Consider the following 18736-nt stretch of genomic DNA (forward strand, 5'->3'; position numbering starts at 1 on the left):
CTCTAGACTGACTGCGAGTGTATTTTCAAATTTTCGCCTCCAACCCCCAAGGAAGCGGCAGCTTACAGAAGCCGCCACCTGTAAATAAAAGCCCCAAGTCTCAATTAATTTTGTGGGCGAGTGATCACTTTAGACAGCATTTATTTTAGGAGTAGCTCTAATTGCCTGTTGTCACCGCAATTATAGAAGTGTACGTCGCTAGGTCAGGGGTTAGGAAGGTTGTATGTTGTGTGCTATTTGGCGAGTGGCGGGAAGGACGATTTTGCAAGGGTGATTTTGTGATTTGATAGTGTATATGATTGTTAGTGAAGTGGTGTTGACTTGTATATTGACATAGCAGTGTGCCCACTTTTCTAAACTTCTACAGAAATGATACCTTTAGAATCATAGGGGTCTATTAACTAATCAGTGTTAAGAGACAGAGTGAAAAGTGATAAGGAGCCAGCCAATCAGCTCCCAACTGTCATTTTTGAAACACAGCCTGTGAGATGGCAGTTAGGAGCTGATTGGCTTATCACTTTTCACTCTGTCTCCTAACACTGCTTAGTAAATAGACCCCATAATATTGTGTGTACAACTTGAAATGAGCGCATCACATCTATGTGTGTCACACAATCCAATGTAAGACACAATTGCTTTCATACTTATGGTATATATACCCTTAATATTTACTACCCTCATTTTGATATTAAGTGGTAGAACTATATTTTAAATTATGAAATCTTTAGTTTGAATATGATCTTTGTACATGATATAAATCTTAATGCTGTATTTTGTAACTGGTTATTTATACACGTTTTGATATTATTGCTTACAAATATTTGCTATTTTAATATAATCTTTTTTCCCTTTCATTTCTGTATGCCCTTCCTTGTATTAGGATGCTAAAGTAAGTCTTCATTTCATTGTTAATTTAACAATTATACATATACATAACATTTTTAATTATATTATTCATTTTTGCTGTAGTACCCCTTCATTGGTACTAATTCATGAATATGGGCCAGATATTAGGTTATTTATAGGCTCAAAAGAATTAATTTGGGCTAGAAATCAGACTATTTATTGACATTAAGGGGTATATTTACTAAGATGGGAGTTCTATTTGAGAAGTGATGTTGCCCATAGCAACCAATCAGATACCACTTCTCATTTATCTAGCACCTCCTAGAAGATAATACATGGAATCTGATTGGTTGCTATCTGCAACATCACTTCTTAATAGAACTCCCATCTTAGTAAATTTACCCCTAAGGGTTGAATATGGATCAGACATTCAACTATTTATTGATATTAAGTGGTGATTAAGGGCAGACATTTAGCATGTTTTTGCCTTTAAAAACACTGCCATTTGGGGGGGTTATGTACTAATAACTGCGGATCAGCTGCAAATTGTATGTATCCATATCGCATGTGATATTTTCATTGTTAATGAAAATATCCCTGCTATGTACAAAGGGGAACATTCAAGGGCAGCTGTAGCGGTATTCGCTGTCCCTGCAAGTTATATCTCCAGCATTTAGTAGAAGTCTTTCACAGAAGTGAAAGGCTGCTTCTGTGGTAGCTAACACTGTGCATACACACAGTGTCAGCTTCCGGAGCCAGCCGGGGAATGTGAGAAAGAGAGAGAAAAATGTATCTCTGAAGATGGTGTAAACTACTGGGGCCAAACTCCCAAAAGCTTCACTTTTTGGAGTTTGGTACTGTACATAGGTGTCAGATCCTAGTTCCCATTGATAATAATGGGGACTGTGGTCTGTAGTACTAACTAGCACTTTTCCGGAGATTTCTGTGTAATATCCTGCATTGTGCCATTAGTACATAGGTACCATACATACAATTATGCATAAACCGCAGTTTCTACATAATTTTATGTAAAAAACAGCTTAATACATAGGTCCTTTAGATTGCAATCTGGTGAATATCGGTTCAGCCCATAAAATAGCTGCCTATTCTTTGAGTAGGTAATAGGTGCAGTTGAAATGTTTTTATATATGTTATAATAAATGACATGTATAAAAACAATATTGTTCATGTATTTTCAAATGGAGGCAAAGATGTGGGGTGCTACAACTATCTTCAATTTATGTTTCTGCTAAATACTGTTTAAATAAAACACATGACTTAAAATGTAAATTGTAATGACCTAATGTACACGTACTTACATTCCAGATATTGTCACTGTGTAAATGTTTACCTGAGAACTGTATGACTTTTCACTTTCAAATTGTGAATTAATTTAAGACACTTGATTCTTCTACCCGGAATTCCTCTATAATTGTATTACCGTCATAGTTATTTGCTAAAATCACGACCAGAAACCTGCTGCTCTCAGATGCGAATAGAAATTAATTCTCCAAGTAGAAATTTTTTAGACCTTAGGAAATATTGAGCCAGACAAATGTTTAAAAAGGGATCTGCATCTTATGTTTAAACCCTACAATATTGTCGCCATTAGCAGTAAGACTTTTAATTGCATCCCTACTCATCTCCTACTGAAACAGCTCTATTCTTTCAATAAACACAAGACACAATTCAAGTAGTGGGTCTGTAATAGGTTTGCAGGTTATTTTTCTGCATGATGTGTAGGTAGGTAGGTAATAATCTTCATTTGCGTTCTAGCAAAAATTAGGGATATTATCATTATAGTGATTATTCTAATTGATGTTTTGTGTGCATAAACAATGCACAAGGCTACTAAAGAAACTCACAGTTTCCTGAATTGTTCACACACTATCTGCCAATCAGATGGTGCCTTGCATATACAGCTGCACTCCTGAATGGTGCACATTTACAGGGAGAGTAACTTTTTAGACGAGCTGGCAATATGATTGCTTGCTGCTGTTTATAGCAAAAGAATCAAGCAGTTTCAGTCAAGGTAAGTACCTCAGGCCAGGGAGAGCAGAACAGAAATATTTTTATATTTATTATTTTCATATTTTTATTAGTGCTACAGTTCATCATGCATCAGAGCATCTTGTGGAGCGAAGTATTTGTAGGTAGTTTTGATTATTAGTAGTTAGCTCTCAGAATAGACCTGTGTTTATCCCAACTACCAAATGTGGAGACTTGTACTACGTTTTCAGTAGCATTACCTCTGAGTGTTATGCCTTAGCTCTGCATACTCTAGAAAAGACTTGCCTCCTAAACCTTGCATAATGCCTTAGTGTACTTAAAGGATTATTTTTCTTTTAGGCAATCCAACCTTTTTGCTCCAATATTCATTAAACAAGGCACCATCTGGTTCCCAAACTTAATCAGCTATTTCACCTCTAAGATGTAGCTTTCCCTGGTTACCAGGGGCAAACATTCATAACTTTGGGTAAAGAATATATGGTGTACGTACACACCCACCCGTACTCCCATCATTATCAATATATTATGATGCATTTTCAGTATTTCATTGTTCTTAAAATACGTTTGTCAGAGCCAGGTCACAAATCATGGCCCCTGCTGGACTAAGGGAGTAAAAGCAAGATGGAAACGGGCTAAAATATATTTCCATTAAGTAACTCTTACAGAGGCTTATTTCATTATTCAGTAAACCCAGCAGCTCCACCTCAGTATTCCTGATAAGCTTAAAATGATTTGAATGCTTCTTGGTAAAAGTGTTATTATTCACACCTGGATTTAATAAAACAAAACATTCAATGTTAATCTTAGTGAATGTTATTTTATATCTGGCAGAGATATATTATATATACCTGAAGGTTTTACATACATCACCGATGGTGTGAGAGACAGATGCCGTACTGCAATCGCCAGCGTTCTTGAAAACGGGCACGTCCAGGCCAGTGTCTGTGTCTTCTGACAGCTTCACTCACCACGGTAGCGTGAAAACTCAGGTCATCCTGAGTAATCTAAGGGTCACTCATATAGATGTTCACGCAGATTATCCAATGCTGCGTCTTCAAGCACAGCAGCAAATCACAGAAGCCGGCAGAAGGCGTTTATTTACACAAGACACCTCCTGCGGCAATTGCATATTATTGCACGGTTGCTGCGTACAAAGGGCCTGATTCAGAGATGGACAGAACTGCACACAAGCGGCTGTGCAATTCCGTCCATTTAAAATGCAAATGCAGAAATGCATGTGCGTGATCCCAGCGCTGCGACCCGGGTCGCAGCCTGGGGTCACCATCGAAACATTGTTGTTGATGTTCCATTGACCAGGCTGCGGGAGCTAAAGCTGGCAGCTTGCGAAGCCAGGAATTCTGCTTGCACCCATGCAGACCCTGGCCTCGTCCTCCCGGAAAATGGGGGCGACACGCCCCCGTTTCCGGGAACGTTGCCATGGAACGCCGCCGCCCAAATGCCGCAGCCTGTCAATCAGGCTGCGGCTGGGACACACTGCGAGCGGGCTCGCAGTCGGAGGACTACATATGCGCAGTACACCTGCTGCGCATGTGCAGTCCTCCAAACATCAGAGATGTAGGTTAGCATACATATCTGAATCAGGCCCAAAGCCGCATCAGCTGTGCAATAGCGTACAACTCTGAATTAGGCCCTGTGTTTGGAGAGGTTACTGTGAGCATACAGGACTGTTATTTCCTTTTATCACAATGATCTAAATCCTTTATTTTATCAGTCATTTCCCTTTTAATTACTGCCATTCAGTATATTTCATACATTAGTATATGACCTGGCTATTTAAAACTTAGAAATATACAATATAACAGTAGAAAAATATTAACCTGCCCATCTGGATTGGCAACTCCACACATCCCCCTTCAACAATAAAAGTCAATGTCGGAGTGACTTTTGTCTTATACTTTTGAATTTCTTAGTTTATATGACATCTATTTTAATAAATACACATTCTAAAAAGTGAAAGCAATCCCTCAATATTGTAACAGACCCCAATTGTGGAGAGAAGTTGGTAACCGGTTGTTACCATTCTGAAGAATACTCTGAATTTAGAGATTCTGGTGAAGGATATTGAGTAAAAACACTCTTGTATTATAAATTATATACAGGTAACATTTTTAAGATTGATCTTATTTACATATTCTCAAATGCTGGTGTGAAATCTGGAGATATCTGAAGTTTATTTCAGTTTTCCAAATTATCTTAATTAGTAAATATGGAGTTTAATAAAAAGTGATGTTCACGCCATTTTTGATCTAACTGCATCTTTATGAATTTGGTTAATTATGCAAACGGTCACAAAGCAAACATCTACAATTATGTTCTACCCATTTTTTATTATTGGTTTTCCTTAGCAATAATATATCAGTCACCCCAATAGTTTTCTCTCATAAATACCAGTAGGGTGTCCAGTATAAGAGGGACAGGGGACATGAAACATAACAGGAATGGACAAAGGCTAAGACAATATTAGATAATACAGATGTGTCCTCATACACTACTGCTGCCTGTCCCATGCATCACTGCTGGAGCTGAGTGTAATTGTTACATCTTGTACGCCCTGCAGCACAACTGATGCAGATATATTTTGCAGCCCGTACACTTGCTGCAGGGACCACCGACACGGACATCTCAACTGGGTGGGAAAATGTAAATGTTTGCCCAGTTGTGGTGTCAGGCCAGGCATATTGAGCAGCAGATTGGTATCCTGCTTGGTGCTTTTAAATAACCTTTTCTCAGGTTAGGTTATACTCTATATAGATCTTTATGAAGAAGCCTGTGTTGGGATATGCACTAACCAACCATGTGACCTTTTGCATTAGACCCTACCAGCTATCACAGCTGGAGACTGCCTTTTCTTCTTTCCAATATTACTGAAGCTCCATCAAGTTGGATGTGGACTGCTGTTGAACAGCAATATCAAAATCATTCCTCTGATTATAAATGGGTTTGATTCCTGGACTATGATACTCCAGGACAGAGTTTCCCAAACTCTGCCATTACAGAACAGGTTTTAAGGATATCCATGCTTGAGCACAAGTGACTTAGGGCCTGATTCTGTAAGGATCGTAATTACAAAGCTGAACGCAGGCAGCTTTGCAGTTGCGATCCTTGCAGATATGGTAATGCAGCAGGAGGAATCACGCCCCCTGTGCATTACTTAACCGAGCTGCGTTGTTCAACGCAGCATCGGTTATCCTACGTACCATCGGCCGGCTGCGGTGACCCATGGGGTTCCGCAGCTGGCCTCCGCAGTTTAGGGGAAAAAGCCTGGAAATCTCCGTCAGCGACAGAGATCCTGGCTTTTTCCCTCCCCCGTTACAGCAGCAACACGCCTCAGTTTCAGGAAAAGAAGGGCATCGCCGCCCCCTCCCCACCCACAAACAACAGCAGACTGTCAATCACTGACAGTCTGCTGGCAGTTTGCGTGCGGCCTCGCAGGCCCGTTCTGCACATCTGGCGCCTGCGCAGATTCCCAAACATCGGGCACTGCTGAATCAGGCCCTTAATTAGTACCTCAGTCAATTTGATTTAACCATCTGGACTCAAGCATGAATATCCTTAAACTGCTCCAGGACATTGGGTGTTTTTTTTTTTAGTAATGAAGTCACGCCAGTGTGGTGTCTGCTGTATAAGGTTATTGTCCTGCTGTAATGTAAATGTATTCTCAAGTATATTCATTTTTTTATTCTTTTAAGATTTGTTTAAATATTGTCATCTTTTTGACAAAGCAGTACCCTCAGCATCAAGCTCCCTTGCATTGTTAGGATGATACAGTGGAGGAGATGTTCTCAAGCCTTCTAAAGAATAGAGGTTATCTGTAGCAACCTATCAGCTTCAACCTATCATTGTATAGAATGCACTTGATATATGCTAGCTAGAAGCTGATTGATTGCTATGGGCACCGTCTCCACTCTGTAGAAGGCTTGGTACATCTCCAGCTTGCACCAAAAATAGTTCTAAGGCCAAGAAGTAAAATTTTGGTCTCAGTCCATAGAATCTTCTTCCGATTTCCAGTAAATAGAGCCATATTTTTTTAATGGACTTGATTGTGCTGCAGGGAATATTAAAAGTCTTTAAATCTTCTAATATCCTTATGCTGCCCATCCATTACACAATGCGGGGACAATGGCACTATTACGACGCCGTCGTCTCCCGCAGGGTGAAGTGCATGCACTGAACGTTCAGATGTTCAGTGTATGCAGATCAATTATCCCCGAACATGGCAACCTGACGGCGGTCGTCAGGTTGGCCGTCATGTTCGGGCGATGATTGATGTTAAAAACGACCAGCAGGCGCGCGCATCGCTGGTCGTTTTAACCTTTTACTGCCCGATTTACCTAGTGGATGGGCAGCATTACCCTGTTTGGTGCTTTTAAATAACCTTTCTCAGGTTAGGTTATACTCTATATAGATCTTTATGAAGAAGCCTGTGTTGGAATATGCACTAACCAACCATGGGACCTCTTGCATACAGGTGTATTAATTTTAAAAACTATTGAATCACTTGAATTATACATAGGTGACTTTCAATCAGTTGTGGAATCCTGGGGACAGGGTTTATTTAATTATTAATGAGCAAAGGGTGCAAGCATTTGTATCTTTATTTTATTATTAATGTCAAAAAGCTTTACAGCTTAGAGTTGTTGTTTTCTTCTTTTTTTTTTTAAATACTATTCCCCAAAAATCCATTATGGTTCTATGATGTAATAAAATAGAAAGTGGGAAATATAGAAGGAAAATAACTTTTATAACCATTGTTTATGTGATGATTTTTATTAAACAATACAGCAAAACTTATGTTAATACAAAATAATATATTGCCTACACAATGCTTTATAAATGCTGCTTGTAACTATGGTGAGAACCACTTTGTTAGGACGATTACATTAACATGTTTTCTTTTGCTGGAACCTAGAGGCAGAATATGGATATACTGCATGTGTTCAAAGGAAGGCATTGTGTAAAGCAGTATAAAATGTTTTTTAATGCACGGAAGGAATCCACTTAGGAAAACACTCCACTTACTGTATTACTCTTCGTCTAGAGCCTCGCTCCCCAGGTAGACTCTGTAAGTGTATTGCGGCATCTGTGTTGCATTCTGGCTCACTCAACATCGGAATGTCTTTGTAAGCACGTTCTCGTTCTGAGTGGTACAGCAATTACATTGTATTGATTTGTTTAAGTATTTGCTATGCCATATGTGCAAGCATGCAGTTTATGTTCATTAGACAAGACAAAAATATTGTTTGTTTAACAGCTTAAAGTTGAAGGACTAAGGGCCTGTTTCTGAGTTTTGCGCTAATGCCGCAAAGAAGCTGGAAAAGCTCTTCTCTCACTGTGAATACATACCTTGTGCATGGCATATATTCACTGGCAGTGAGCGCTGCACCACAATTATTCCCTCGGCGGGATACTGCGGCCCGCGGGTAGGGATGGCACCAGGCACACCCAGGAAGCTGCTTCAGTAGGGTGCCGTAATGTACTGCAAGGCGCATTTTGCCATTTTAAAATTAGACAGGGTGTCCTGCTAAAATAGCCTAGCAGTAAGACTAGTGGTGATTCAGAGATGGACGCAGTTGCAGTATCGGCTGCAACTTTTGTCACAGCTGGCTGCTAGTGCGCCTTTCTTTTAATGCCGCGGCCGATGAGTATTCTGTTGAGATGCCCACTGGCAGCGGAGCAAATCTGTGAACAAAGGGCCTGATTCAGAGACGGAGGCTAATGCGATCACAACTGCGCTCCTGTACACAACACAGTTGCGAAAATATGCAAATGTCAGCAAAGATCACCTGAGCATCAAGATGCCCACTGCTGCCTGCTCACCTGCGTGCGAGTACGCATACTTGCGTAAACATCGGTAACATCGAAGTACATCTGCGGCCATCTTAACCTTGCGGAAGGTCAGACCTGCCGCAGCCATGGGTGCTGGCTAATTTATGCACACCGGACAGACACGCCGGCGTTTTTGTGATCAATCCCCATTACCACCTCCAAACGCTGGCAGTCTGTCACTTACTTGGCGACATATATTCCTCTGCATGTGCGTGATCACACACGCAGTATGGTGCGTGTGCAATGGCAAACAATTGCTCGATTTGCGAGAAAATTGCATTAGCGTCCATCTCTGAATCAGGCCCAAAGACACACTATCATCAGACCATCAAACATTGCACATGCCTATGACCGCTGGTGACAGTGAAACTGTGTCTTTAGACGCAGTCTGACACCGACACGCCACAACTTGTTGTCCCTCCCCACCCCATAGAATGTGGCTCTATGTCTTTTTAGGCACAACTCAGACAATTAGGAGTGTTTGCACAATGTAAGCTGCTCTTTGCACTCTATGAATAACTCTATCCTTTACACCCGTAGCATGTCAAATATATGTACAGACTAAGGGGGTAAATTTACTAAAGTGAGAGTTTTTAGAAGTGGAGATTTTGCCCATAGCAACCAATCAGATTCTAGCTATTATCTTCTAGAACAGGGATGGTGAACCTCCTGCCCGGGGGCCGTATAAGGCCCCCGGAATCATTTGGTCTGGCCCTCTGAGCTTTTTCCAGCTAGCCTCATCTGGCTACAGGGTGCCTAGAATGGCACCCTGCAGCCATAATCTATGCAGCAGTGCTGCCTGGAGCGTCCTTAGGACACTTCAGACTGTCACATCGCTGACCTTACAGCTCCCCCGAGCATCCTCAGGATGCTCCGGGCATTGCTGTAATCACTAACAATTGTGGCCCAGCTCTGTGTGACGTCACGCGGAGGGTGCGTGGCCTGCATCGGGCCCGTATATAATGTTATATATATCAAAATGGCCCTCGGCAGAAAAAAGGTTACCCACCCCTGTTCTAGAAGGTGCTAGTTAAATGTTAAGTAGAATCTGATTGGTTGCTATGGACAACATCTCCACTTCTAAAAACTATCACCTTAGTAAATTTACCCCTAGTAATCTGAATTGTGAAAAAAATAACTTTGCTCCAAATGGAAGGCTTCCAGACTTTTATTTGAAATATGGTGTTTAACCTAAAGACAAAGGTTTCCAGATGTAACAAACGACGGTGCTGGGTGTAAAGGAGACCATTGCACTTAGACTAGTAGAATCCTGTAGGTCATACTTCCCAATCATCCCCATAATATGCACACGGCATTGACTAGCGTGCGAAGGGGAGGTGGCTAATGGTCATCACACTTCAGGGGCGTTACCACATCCCCATCGTACTGAAGTCCCGCCCGATATAAAAATAGGGGAAGAGATATTGGACAGAGAGTTTATCTAAAACGTTTAGAAATTAGTTATGGTTTTTGGGAGGTAAAAGATAAAAGGCTTAATAAATATTGTATTCTGACAACCATTGATATATTAAGTTATCTTCTCTATAACATATTTAAAATACTATTATTTATTATTATTTTCAGTTTAGAATTTTTTTTGTAATTATCTTATTTTTATACTTTTGTGTTTATGACAGCACAGGGTATCCGCAGCACCATACAAGGAATACACAGAGTGAAAGTACAACTTGACATATCAGAAGTACAGTAAATGTCAGTTGGCAAATCTCAGGAAAAACACAGTGCACTAAGCAGTAGCTTAAGTAGGTAGGCAAGGGTAGGGCAACTCGCTGGGCTCAATTCAATTAGCCGTGAGGTGGACGAATCGATGTGGAATCTCTGTCAACGGCACCTCCTCTAGCTGCCCGTTCTCAACTCACTGATATTTTTGACACAGCCCTATGGGACTGCAAACAAAAATCATTGAGTCCGGAGTGCGGCATATAGCTGTACTTACTCGCACAGACTTCCGGCGGCGAGTTCATTGAATCAACCCCACTGTGTTTTGAATGGCGAGCTGAGGTAAGTCACAGGGAGGAGAAAGCACTTCAGCTCTTGATGAGCCTGTACCCAACATAACGGCAAGTATACAGTATCAGAGTCACTGAGTGGGACTTGGAGACCATGAGCACTGGTGGCATAGATAGTGGTAGGGGTAGAACTTGAGAAAGGAGGGCTCTGCCTATGAGAGCTTACATGTTATGGGTGACCATCCTTTTTTGAACAAGATTTACTAATCCACCGATTCTCTGCAGTTTTGTCCCTGAAATGTAAAAGTGCAATAATATTAAATGTACAACCAGGCGAGTCTTGCATTTAACATAATTGCTATTTTAAACTTTGCTGGCCCTCAGTGTTCACTTCACTTTAATGTGTGGACGTAAGGAAAACCATTGTTTGATTAAAAAAAATAGTTTTACCATTTTTTACTAAGAATCTTAACTGTTATCCAGTTTGGGCTAATTTTTGTTCACAATTTTGATGTATAAAAATCTAAAGAGTTGATGAGTTTGCCATTGTGTGGTAGACAACAGCGGCCCTCTGATAAACCAGATCTTTCTGTTGTGTCCATCACATGTCTCCGACTAGAAGTAAATATTATGACCAACATATAAATTACCTTCTTGGAAATTGAAGAGTTAAAAGGAGGCCAGATTTCCATTTAAAACTGAAAATACCATTAAAGTTAGATGGGTTTCTGAATGCTGTCAAAATGCTTCTGCTCATGCAGTTTAGCTATTCCGTAACTTACTTTTAACATAACATCGTGATTCGATGCAGCTGTTGTAGACTGGATCTGATTCCCACATATCTTGTGTTACCTCCACAGGAAGCAGAGACACCGCGAAGCGTCCTGGAAGAAATTGGACTGACATAAACCCCTGGCTCCCGTCACCGATGTCTCTGTGTTGTCACATCAATACTCACTGCCTTCACCTCAGTGTTAAACTAATAGTGTAAGATGCTGTCTGTCAGTATTAATGTACTGCTAAGCTGCTTTAGTTGAGCCCTCAATGAAAAATTCATCTTATATCAATGTCAACATACTTGTCAGAAACTGTACCGACATAAAGGGACTTGGACATTTGAATTTGTAGCACATTTACAACACATTTCAAGAAAACACTTGATACTTTTTTTTCTTATAAAAAAAAGTAAGTAGGTTTCCATGCCGATAAAGAGGAATATTCACATATATTAGACCTCTGGTTCTGATACTGCTTATAAAACAGTGTGTGTGTGTGTGTGTGAAAGAGTTTTCCCAACAAAGTGAACAGCATAACTTAATTTTAACAACCAAAGACTGTGCCCTTATTTATAACTGGCCATTTTATAATACATAAAGGGATTAAGAACACGGTGTACCACTTTTTTTTCTCAAATAAACCAAAGAATTTGTGTGAAACTCTGCAGAAAAGGTTGATAAAATATATCCCTCAGGTCTGATGAGAACTGTGACTACTATACAGGAATAGCTTCAAAGTGCAGACTTCCACAGAGGAACAGACAGTTCTAATTCTATGTGAACATTAAAGCCATGGCCATTGTTAACTAGACATGAAACAATTTAGCCTACACTTACTTTATTTCAATACAGATTTCTCTCGCTCATCTATTACCTGCAGACGTGGACCTTTGCTAGCTCACTGTAGCCCTGCACTAATGTCCAGCCTCTCAATTCACTGGTGATATCATTTCATACCTCATAACTTCTTATTAATTCGGCAGCTCATAGAATAGATGGCTAAATGGAGTATAGGTGATGAATATATATTAAAGTGGTGTCTGTGACCATATAATCTCCAGGATTATATAAAAAAAAAAATCATATATTACCCTGCCAATCAGGAAATAGAATGGTATGTCTGTATAAGCTTAACACTGCAGTCTGATCCATCATTTGCATGTACAACTAATGAGTGTTTGGGTCAGACGGGAGCAGTGTTTGTTTCTGGACATTAATCCAGATTTGCAGAGGAACCATTATTGTTAGTAAGTGCACCAAGTATAACTTTATTTAGTTATGTGTCCAGTGTCTCACAGGATGACCACATAAAGATTTAGCTCCATAACTACCTTAATATCTGCATTTTCAGTGGAGAGGAGGCATGCCTACATATGACTGCAGCCATTTTCTGGGCTGAACCAATATTCATTGAAATGTAGCTCATCACTTAACTAGGAATTACTGTAGTTACACAGAAAGCCCATAAAATGCAGTTTTGATAATTGCCCTGTTTTGTTATTATCTACGTCCTAAAAGAGGTCAATTATTAAGATTTATTTTCTGTATAAGCAATGACATTTTTTTGCATTAGCAAAACGTTTTGTTCAATGGATTAGTGCGTTATAACCTTACCTTTAGTATGCTCCAATCTGTAGGTGCTCAGTCATAGGAAAAAGGGGGCTTGCCTATTCCAGTTACTGCCCAATCAGATTTAACATGGGGTATTATAGCAGAAATTAGTATGGACACTCAAGGTCTCTGGTTTTGAGATTTAATCTGATCTTTAAAATGAAAATCTTGAAATAAAGTAAATAATTTCCTATCTGTGCAGGAATGAGAACACATACAGTGAGGATAAAAGGTAAAAACATGAGAGCGATAGAATGCAAATACAGATAGAGATCAGCTCACCGTGAGTCATTGTAACATAATCAACATCTAGGAATACAATTTAGCAAATAGTTCTACCTATATATTTGTGATAACTGCTCCTCTATTCATTATTGAACAGATGCACAGTAGGTCTTAGAAGTTATATATATATATATATATATATATATATATATATATATATATATCTTGTTGCACTTACCTTTGGATCCATCCATTGTTTGTATTCCATTTGGTTACTGCCAGGACAAACAGTTGCCCTGGCATCTGATATGTGCTGTAAACCGACATCTCAGTATACAGCACAAGTCAGATGCTGGGGTTACAGTGCAGGAGCCTGGCGGTCGCTGACCGGAAGCACAGAGGAGCTCACCGGATCAGCGATCACCGGGCAGGCTACTGTCAGATTAGTGCGGAAGAGGAAGAAGTGGGGGGGGGGGGGTACAGCGGCGCATGCGCAGAACCACTCTCAGGGCATTTTTTGCAAAAAGTACCCTGTGAAAAGTTCAGAGAGTATTTGCATTTCTCACAAGCTCTGTCCCCGCATGCGATATTTGATACATCCTTGCAATGTATTCAAATATCGCATTGCGAATCCTGGCAAATTTATCTCATCACATCTGATATGCCAAGTGTGATAAATAGGGCCCTTACAGTGGAAGTAAATTGCACAATTGATATTTCTGAGTGGTATCACAAAGTTGTAATGTCTAGAACTATTGGTTGTCTTTAGAGCGGTGAATGACTGTAATAAACATGTAGTCAGGCATAGGTTAAATACATACATACTATACATCATTCCTGCCAACATTTCCGTTTTCCGCAGTACCATCCCAAACCCATTGGGGGGGGGGGGGCAGTATTTTTCCAATTTTTAATTCAGAGACAACAGCTATGGAATATTATCAAACTTGGGAAGTCCAAACCCTTTTTGTAATTACTGACATTTTTCATGCTGAACCAATGTCATTTGGATACATAAATCATAGTTATTTGATTTGAATACAGGTGTTTATCAAGTCATGTCGCTGAATTTATTTAGTATCCGTCTTCTTATCACAAACATATTTTATCCTTTTTATATACAACATATTCAGTATCACTGGATGACACTTTTCTTTATTTTAGTTTTTATTATTTTCTTTTTTAACATAAGGACAAGTCTTGAATTATTGGTTAGTAACTTTCATTAGTTGACAAACTTCTGCGATTTTGTGAAATAGATTTCTGAAAGCCATAGATCTTTGCTCTTAATGAAAAATGATTACTGTAAAGTAAATACTTGAATTAAAGACATGACATATCCAATTAAAATGCTCCTTTCGCATACACCCGCTGTTAAACAAGGTCTATTAGATACAAAATTAACATTAACTCAGCCCACAAAATGCCTACATTCTAAGGGTGATATTATTAAATAATTCACTGTATAGAGTAATAATCCCTTTAGCATAGTGAATATTTATCTGTATTATTGTATGTAGAGGGACAGTTCTTAACAAATGTAATATTACTAAATTATTAATGGCAAATTAAAATGTTCCTCTGCAAATAAAAACAACAAATTGAATGTTTGCATGAGTTTGTTGTGAAAGGAAAAATCAAACACAGTATATTAGTCATTTAGTAGGTTACAGAGATATTCATCCATATTTTTGGTCATTAATACATTAATCTAATACATACTCCCCATTATGAGCACAACCTCACCCTAAATACCAAATTGACTATAATAATGTTCAGTAACCATAAAGACGGGCCTATGGTTTGAGAAATTGTGCTATTTACTGGCACTAGTCATTAGTTAGGCAAAAAAATATAGAAAACACCTAAAATATATTAGAAAATGAAGGTGGTGGCCATTTACTATAACGGATGGTAGGTACATTGGGCAATATACTGTACGGATTATTATTCAGTGTTTTGATGCACAATTACCCTGACACCACCAAGATGTCAGTGTATTTGCTGCAATATGTAGGTCAACATATTGCTCATTAGCTTCTTGCAGAGTCTTTGGATGTGAACTCGCACATGTATTAAAAGGTGTAGCCAATACACAATCAAGTAAAAAATACTAATAATGTCAACCTACCAAAATGTTTACAGTATCTATCATGTACCGCTTTTCCCCTAACAACTATAGTAAATTCTGCCCTATTAGTTATGTTTTGTCTGTGATTCAATGAGGCAGAAAAATGCCAGATATTTGTCCTCTACATTCCGTCTCTTCAGGAACACGGAGCAGGTTGCATCTGTCTGCTCTTATGTAATCTGTTTATTTACTCATATCTGTTGCGTGCTATAAATGTATTTTAGGGAACAATCCTTTTTGTGTTTGCTGTACAATAATATTCTCTAAATGATGCTACAGCTTGGCCAAGGATTTTAACTGGCATCTTTAAAAGCCATATACAAGCACCACTAAGTATTTATGCAGCAGGGACAATATTTATATAGCGGAAATACGTGGTTGTATGGAGCAAACAAGACACCAGGAGGGGGAGTGGGATTGTATATTCAAAGCTCCAAATTGACATTGAACATTGTTATTTCACAAACTGTTGTATTCTATTGACAAACAAAAAATGGCAACTGCTCAAACAATATGGCAGTATTATTCAGGTGCATGAAAGGAAGGGGTCATAACAGTTAGAAAAAGGGGGGGGGGTTTAACCCCCTATTGTTCCTCAGCACACTGAATCATACTTACAACAATATATGAAGACTATATAGTAATAGGAATTTAGAGATATTAGTTGCATGCATTTGCAAATACATGGGAAGCTGCTAGGCCACGTCACGGCTTCTCTGCCACTAGCAGTCCCTAACACTAAGGGGTTCACATACGGGGAGCAGGGCAAAAGTACATGAATAAAAGACAAACATTAAAAGTGATGTGAAAAGTAACTATGTGTATTAAATGGTGATGCCATGAGGAGGCCCAGCCAGAGTAGCCTCAGGGGCCCCATGCCCAAACGCTCACCCCAAATGTAATATATATCAATTGATAATAGACATAGTTACTTTTCACATCACTTTTAATGTTTGTCTTTTATTCTAGTAATTTTTCACATATATTTTAACCCCTTTTTCAACACTTATTAGTCTTACACATCTATACGTTACACTTCACTGTCACCCTTCTTCCTTTTTTCATGTGATGCCCTGGGGGTGCCCTGCTCCCCGGACATGAACCCCTTAGTGTTAGGGACTGCTAGTGAGAGAAGCCATGACGCGGCCTAGCAGCTTCCCATGTATTTGCAAATGCATGCAACTAATATCTCTGATTTCCTATTACTATATAGTCTTCATATATTGTTGCAAGTATGATTCAGTGTGCTGAGGAACAATAGGGTATTCTATTGACACCAAGCAACATGGGCAGGAAGTGAGAACACAAATATTCACAGTGAATGTGATACACAAGGAGATATTTATAAAAGCTGGTGCACAGATAACTTTCCTAATTGTGTGGAGTTACCAGAAAATAGCTTTTTATTTTATATGCCATACTATAAAATAAGTTATATTCAAGCGGATTGCTATAGTGAACAGTATTTTTTGTGCACCAGTATTCATAAATGTCCCAAACTACCTCTTATACTGGCGTTACAACTGTTACATAATGCATTATTGTATAACTTAGACCCCCTTTTCATTAACCCTATTAAAATGCAAGGCATTATAGGTTTAACCGTGTTTATATATAACATTGACATGGCCAGGATCAACTAATATATTATAAACAAGCAAATTAACCATTTCAGTATTGCAGGGGAAACATTGGCAGGGTCTTAAATACAAAGACTAGACTGTCTAATACTCTGACAGTAATTAAAATGCACAATTATACATACTTTTGGTCCCTTGGTGGCACTACGAATTCATGGTGACCACTACAGGGCGGGCTCATCTGGAAGAACATTCGTAGTGCAGCAGTGAGTTTGTATTACAACATTTTGGTTTATTTTTGAATTGTCTTTATTATTTTTCATCTGTGTGCGCTTTGCTGGACTAAGCTTTGTTGTAACTGTGACCAATAACCTGTGTGACCATTGTCTGTGTTATATGTCATTTCATTTATAATAAATGAAAAGTTTTTATTCCAGTTGGGGTCTTATTTTACTCTATTTCTAACATGAAGAAATGACATGTTGATGTTTTCCTTAGGAAAGGTTATGACAGTGTTGCCCAACTCCAGTCGCCAGGGACCCCTAACAGTGCATGTTTTACAGATCTCCTCAGTATCACAAGTGAGATAATTAGCTCCACCTGTGAATCTTTTAAAATGTGTCAGCTAGTAATGACTACACCTGGGCACCTGCTAGGAAATATGTAAAACATGCACTGTTAAGGCACACATCCATTAGACCATGGGTCTTCAATCTTGGCCCTCCAGCTGCTGTGGAACTACACATCCCAGTATGCCTTGCCACCGTTTTGATATAACAGCATGCTAAAACTGTGGCAGGGCATCCTGGGATCTGTAATTCCATTGCAGCTGGAGGGCCAAGGTTGAAGACCCATGCACTAGACGATTAAATTGAACGATAACGAAATCGTTCATTAATCGTTTGCAAATCATTTAGAGAAATTTCTAAAACGACCAGTGATGCGCGCTACCGCTGGTCGTTTAGACATCTATCACCAGGCAAACATTTTGGACAACCTGACGATAATGTCAGGTTCAGCATGTTAGGAGATGATTGATGTGCCTACACTGAATGACTGCTCGTTCAATGTAGGCACATCACAGACTGACGAATGACTGTACAATTACAATGTCGTAATCGTGCAGTCGTATTGATGTCTTTAGGAGTCTCTAAGGACTGGAGGAGGGAAACACTGGTATATGAAATGAGATCTAAAGGGGAATTGTATCAAGCCTTCTAAAGCAGTGATTCCCAACCTCGGCCCTCAAGGTACACTTATACTCCTTTTACACCAGAGCAAAAACCTGGGTTTTTGCTGGGTCTACCCGGGTCGCAGCTCAGTGTAAAAGGGTCCCTGAAAAATAACCCAGGTCAAGTGACCCAGCAATCCAACCCAGGTAGTTACCAGGGTTGGACCCAGGATGGACCCAGGTAATTGTGCAGTGTAAACGGTGCAACCAGAGTTATCTGACCTGGGTCATGTCTAAAATGAGCTGATTGGTGGTTGTGGAACATTCACCTCCCACTTTTTATGACCTCAGAGGTTTAGCAGGGCTGACCTGGGAGTAACCCAGATCGAAAGTGCAGTATAAATGGGTCTGACCAGGGTTGGAACCATGTCCAAAAACCCAGGTCAGACCTGGGTTTTTGGTGGAAAAGAGGTATAACAGTCCTGGTTTTAGTAATATCTTTGCTTGAGCACAGATGGCTAAATCAAAATAACTGAGGTACTAATTGTCACTTGTGCTCAAGTATGGCT

General features: G+C 39.6%; 1 protein-coding gene across 3 annotated transcripts in view; it reads left to right on the top strand.

Annotated features, from left to right (window-relative positions):
- The window catches only part of AP1S2 (adaptor related protein complex 1 subunit sigma 2), a 92509-nt gene extending 76477 nt beyond the window's left edge, over nt 1-16032 (top strand). For all 3 annotated transcript variants that reach the window (XM_088451574.1, XM_088451569.1, XM_088451571.1), the window contains exon 5: nt 11534-16032. In XM_088451574.1, the coding sequence (XP_088307700.1) occupies nt 11534-11581 (48 nt within the window). In that variant the 3' untranslated portion in view covers nt 11582-16032. The remainder of the gene's footprint in view (nt 1-11533) is intronic.
- Nucleotides 16033-18736: the final 2704 nt, after the last annotated feature.

This window comes from Taudactylus pleione, unplaced genomic scaffold (genome assembly GCF_031769625.1).
Source record: "Taudactylus pleione unplaced genomic scaffold, aTauple2 ptg000026l, whole genome shotgun sequence".
Taxonomy (NCBI): domain Eukaryota; kingdom Metazoa; phylum Chordata; class Amphibia; order Anura; family Myobatrachidae; genus Taudactylus; species Taudactylus pleione.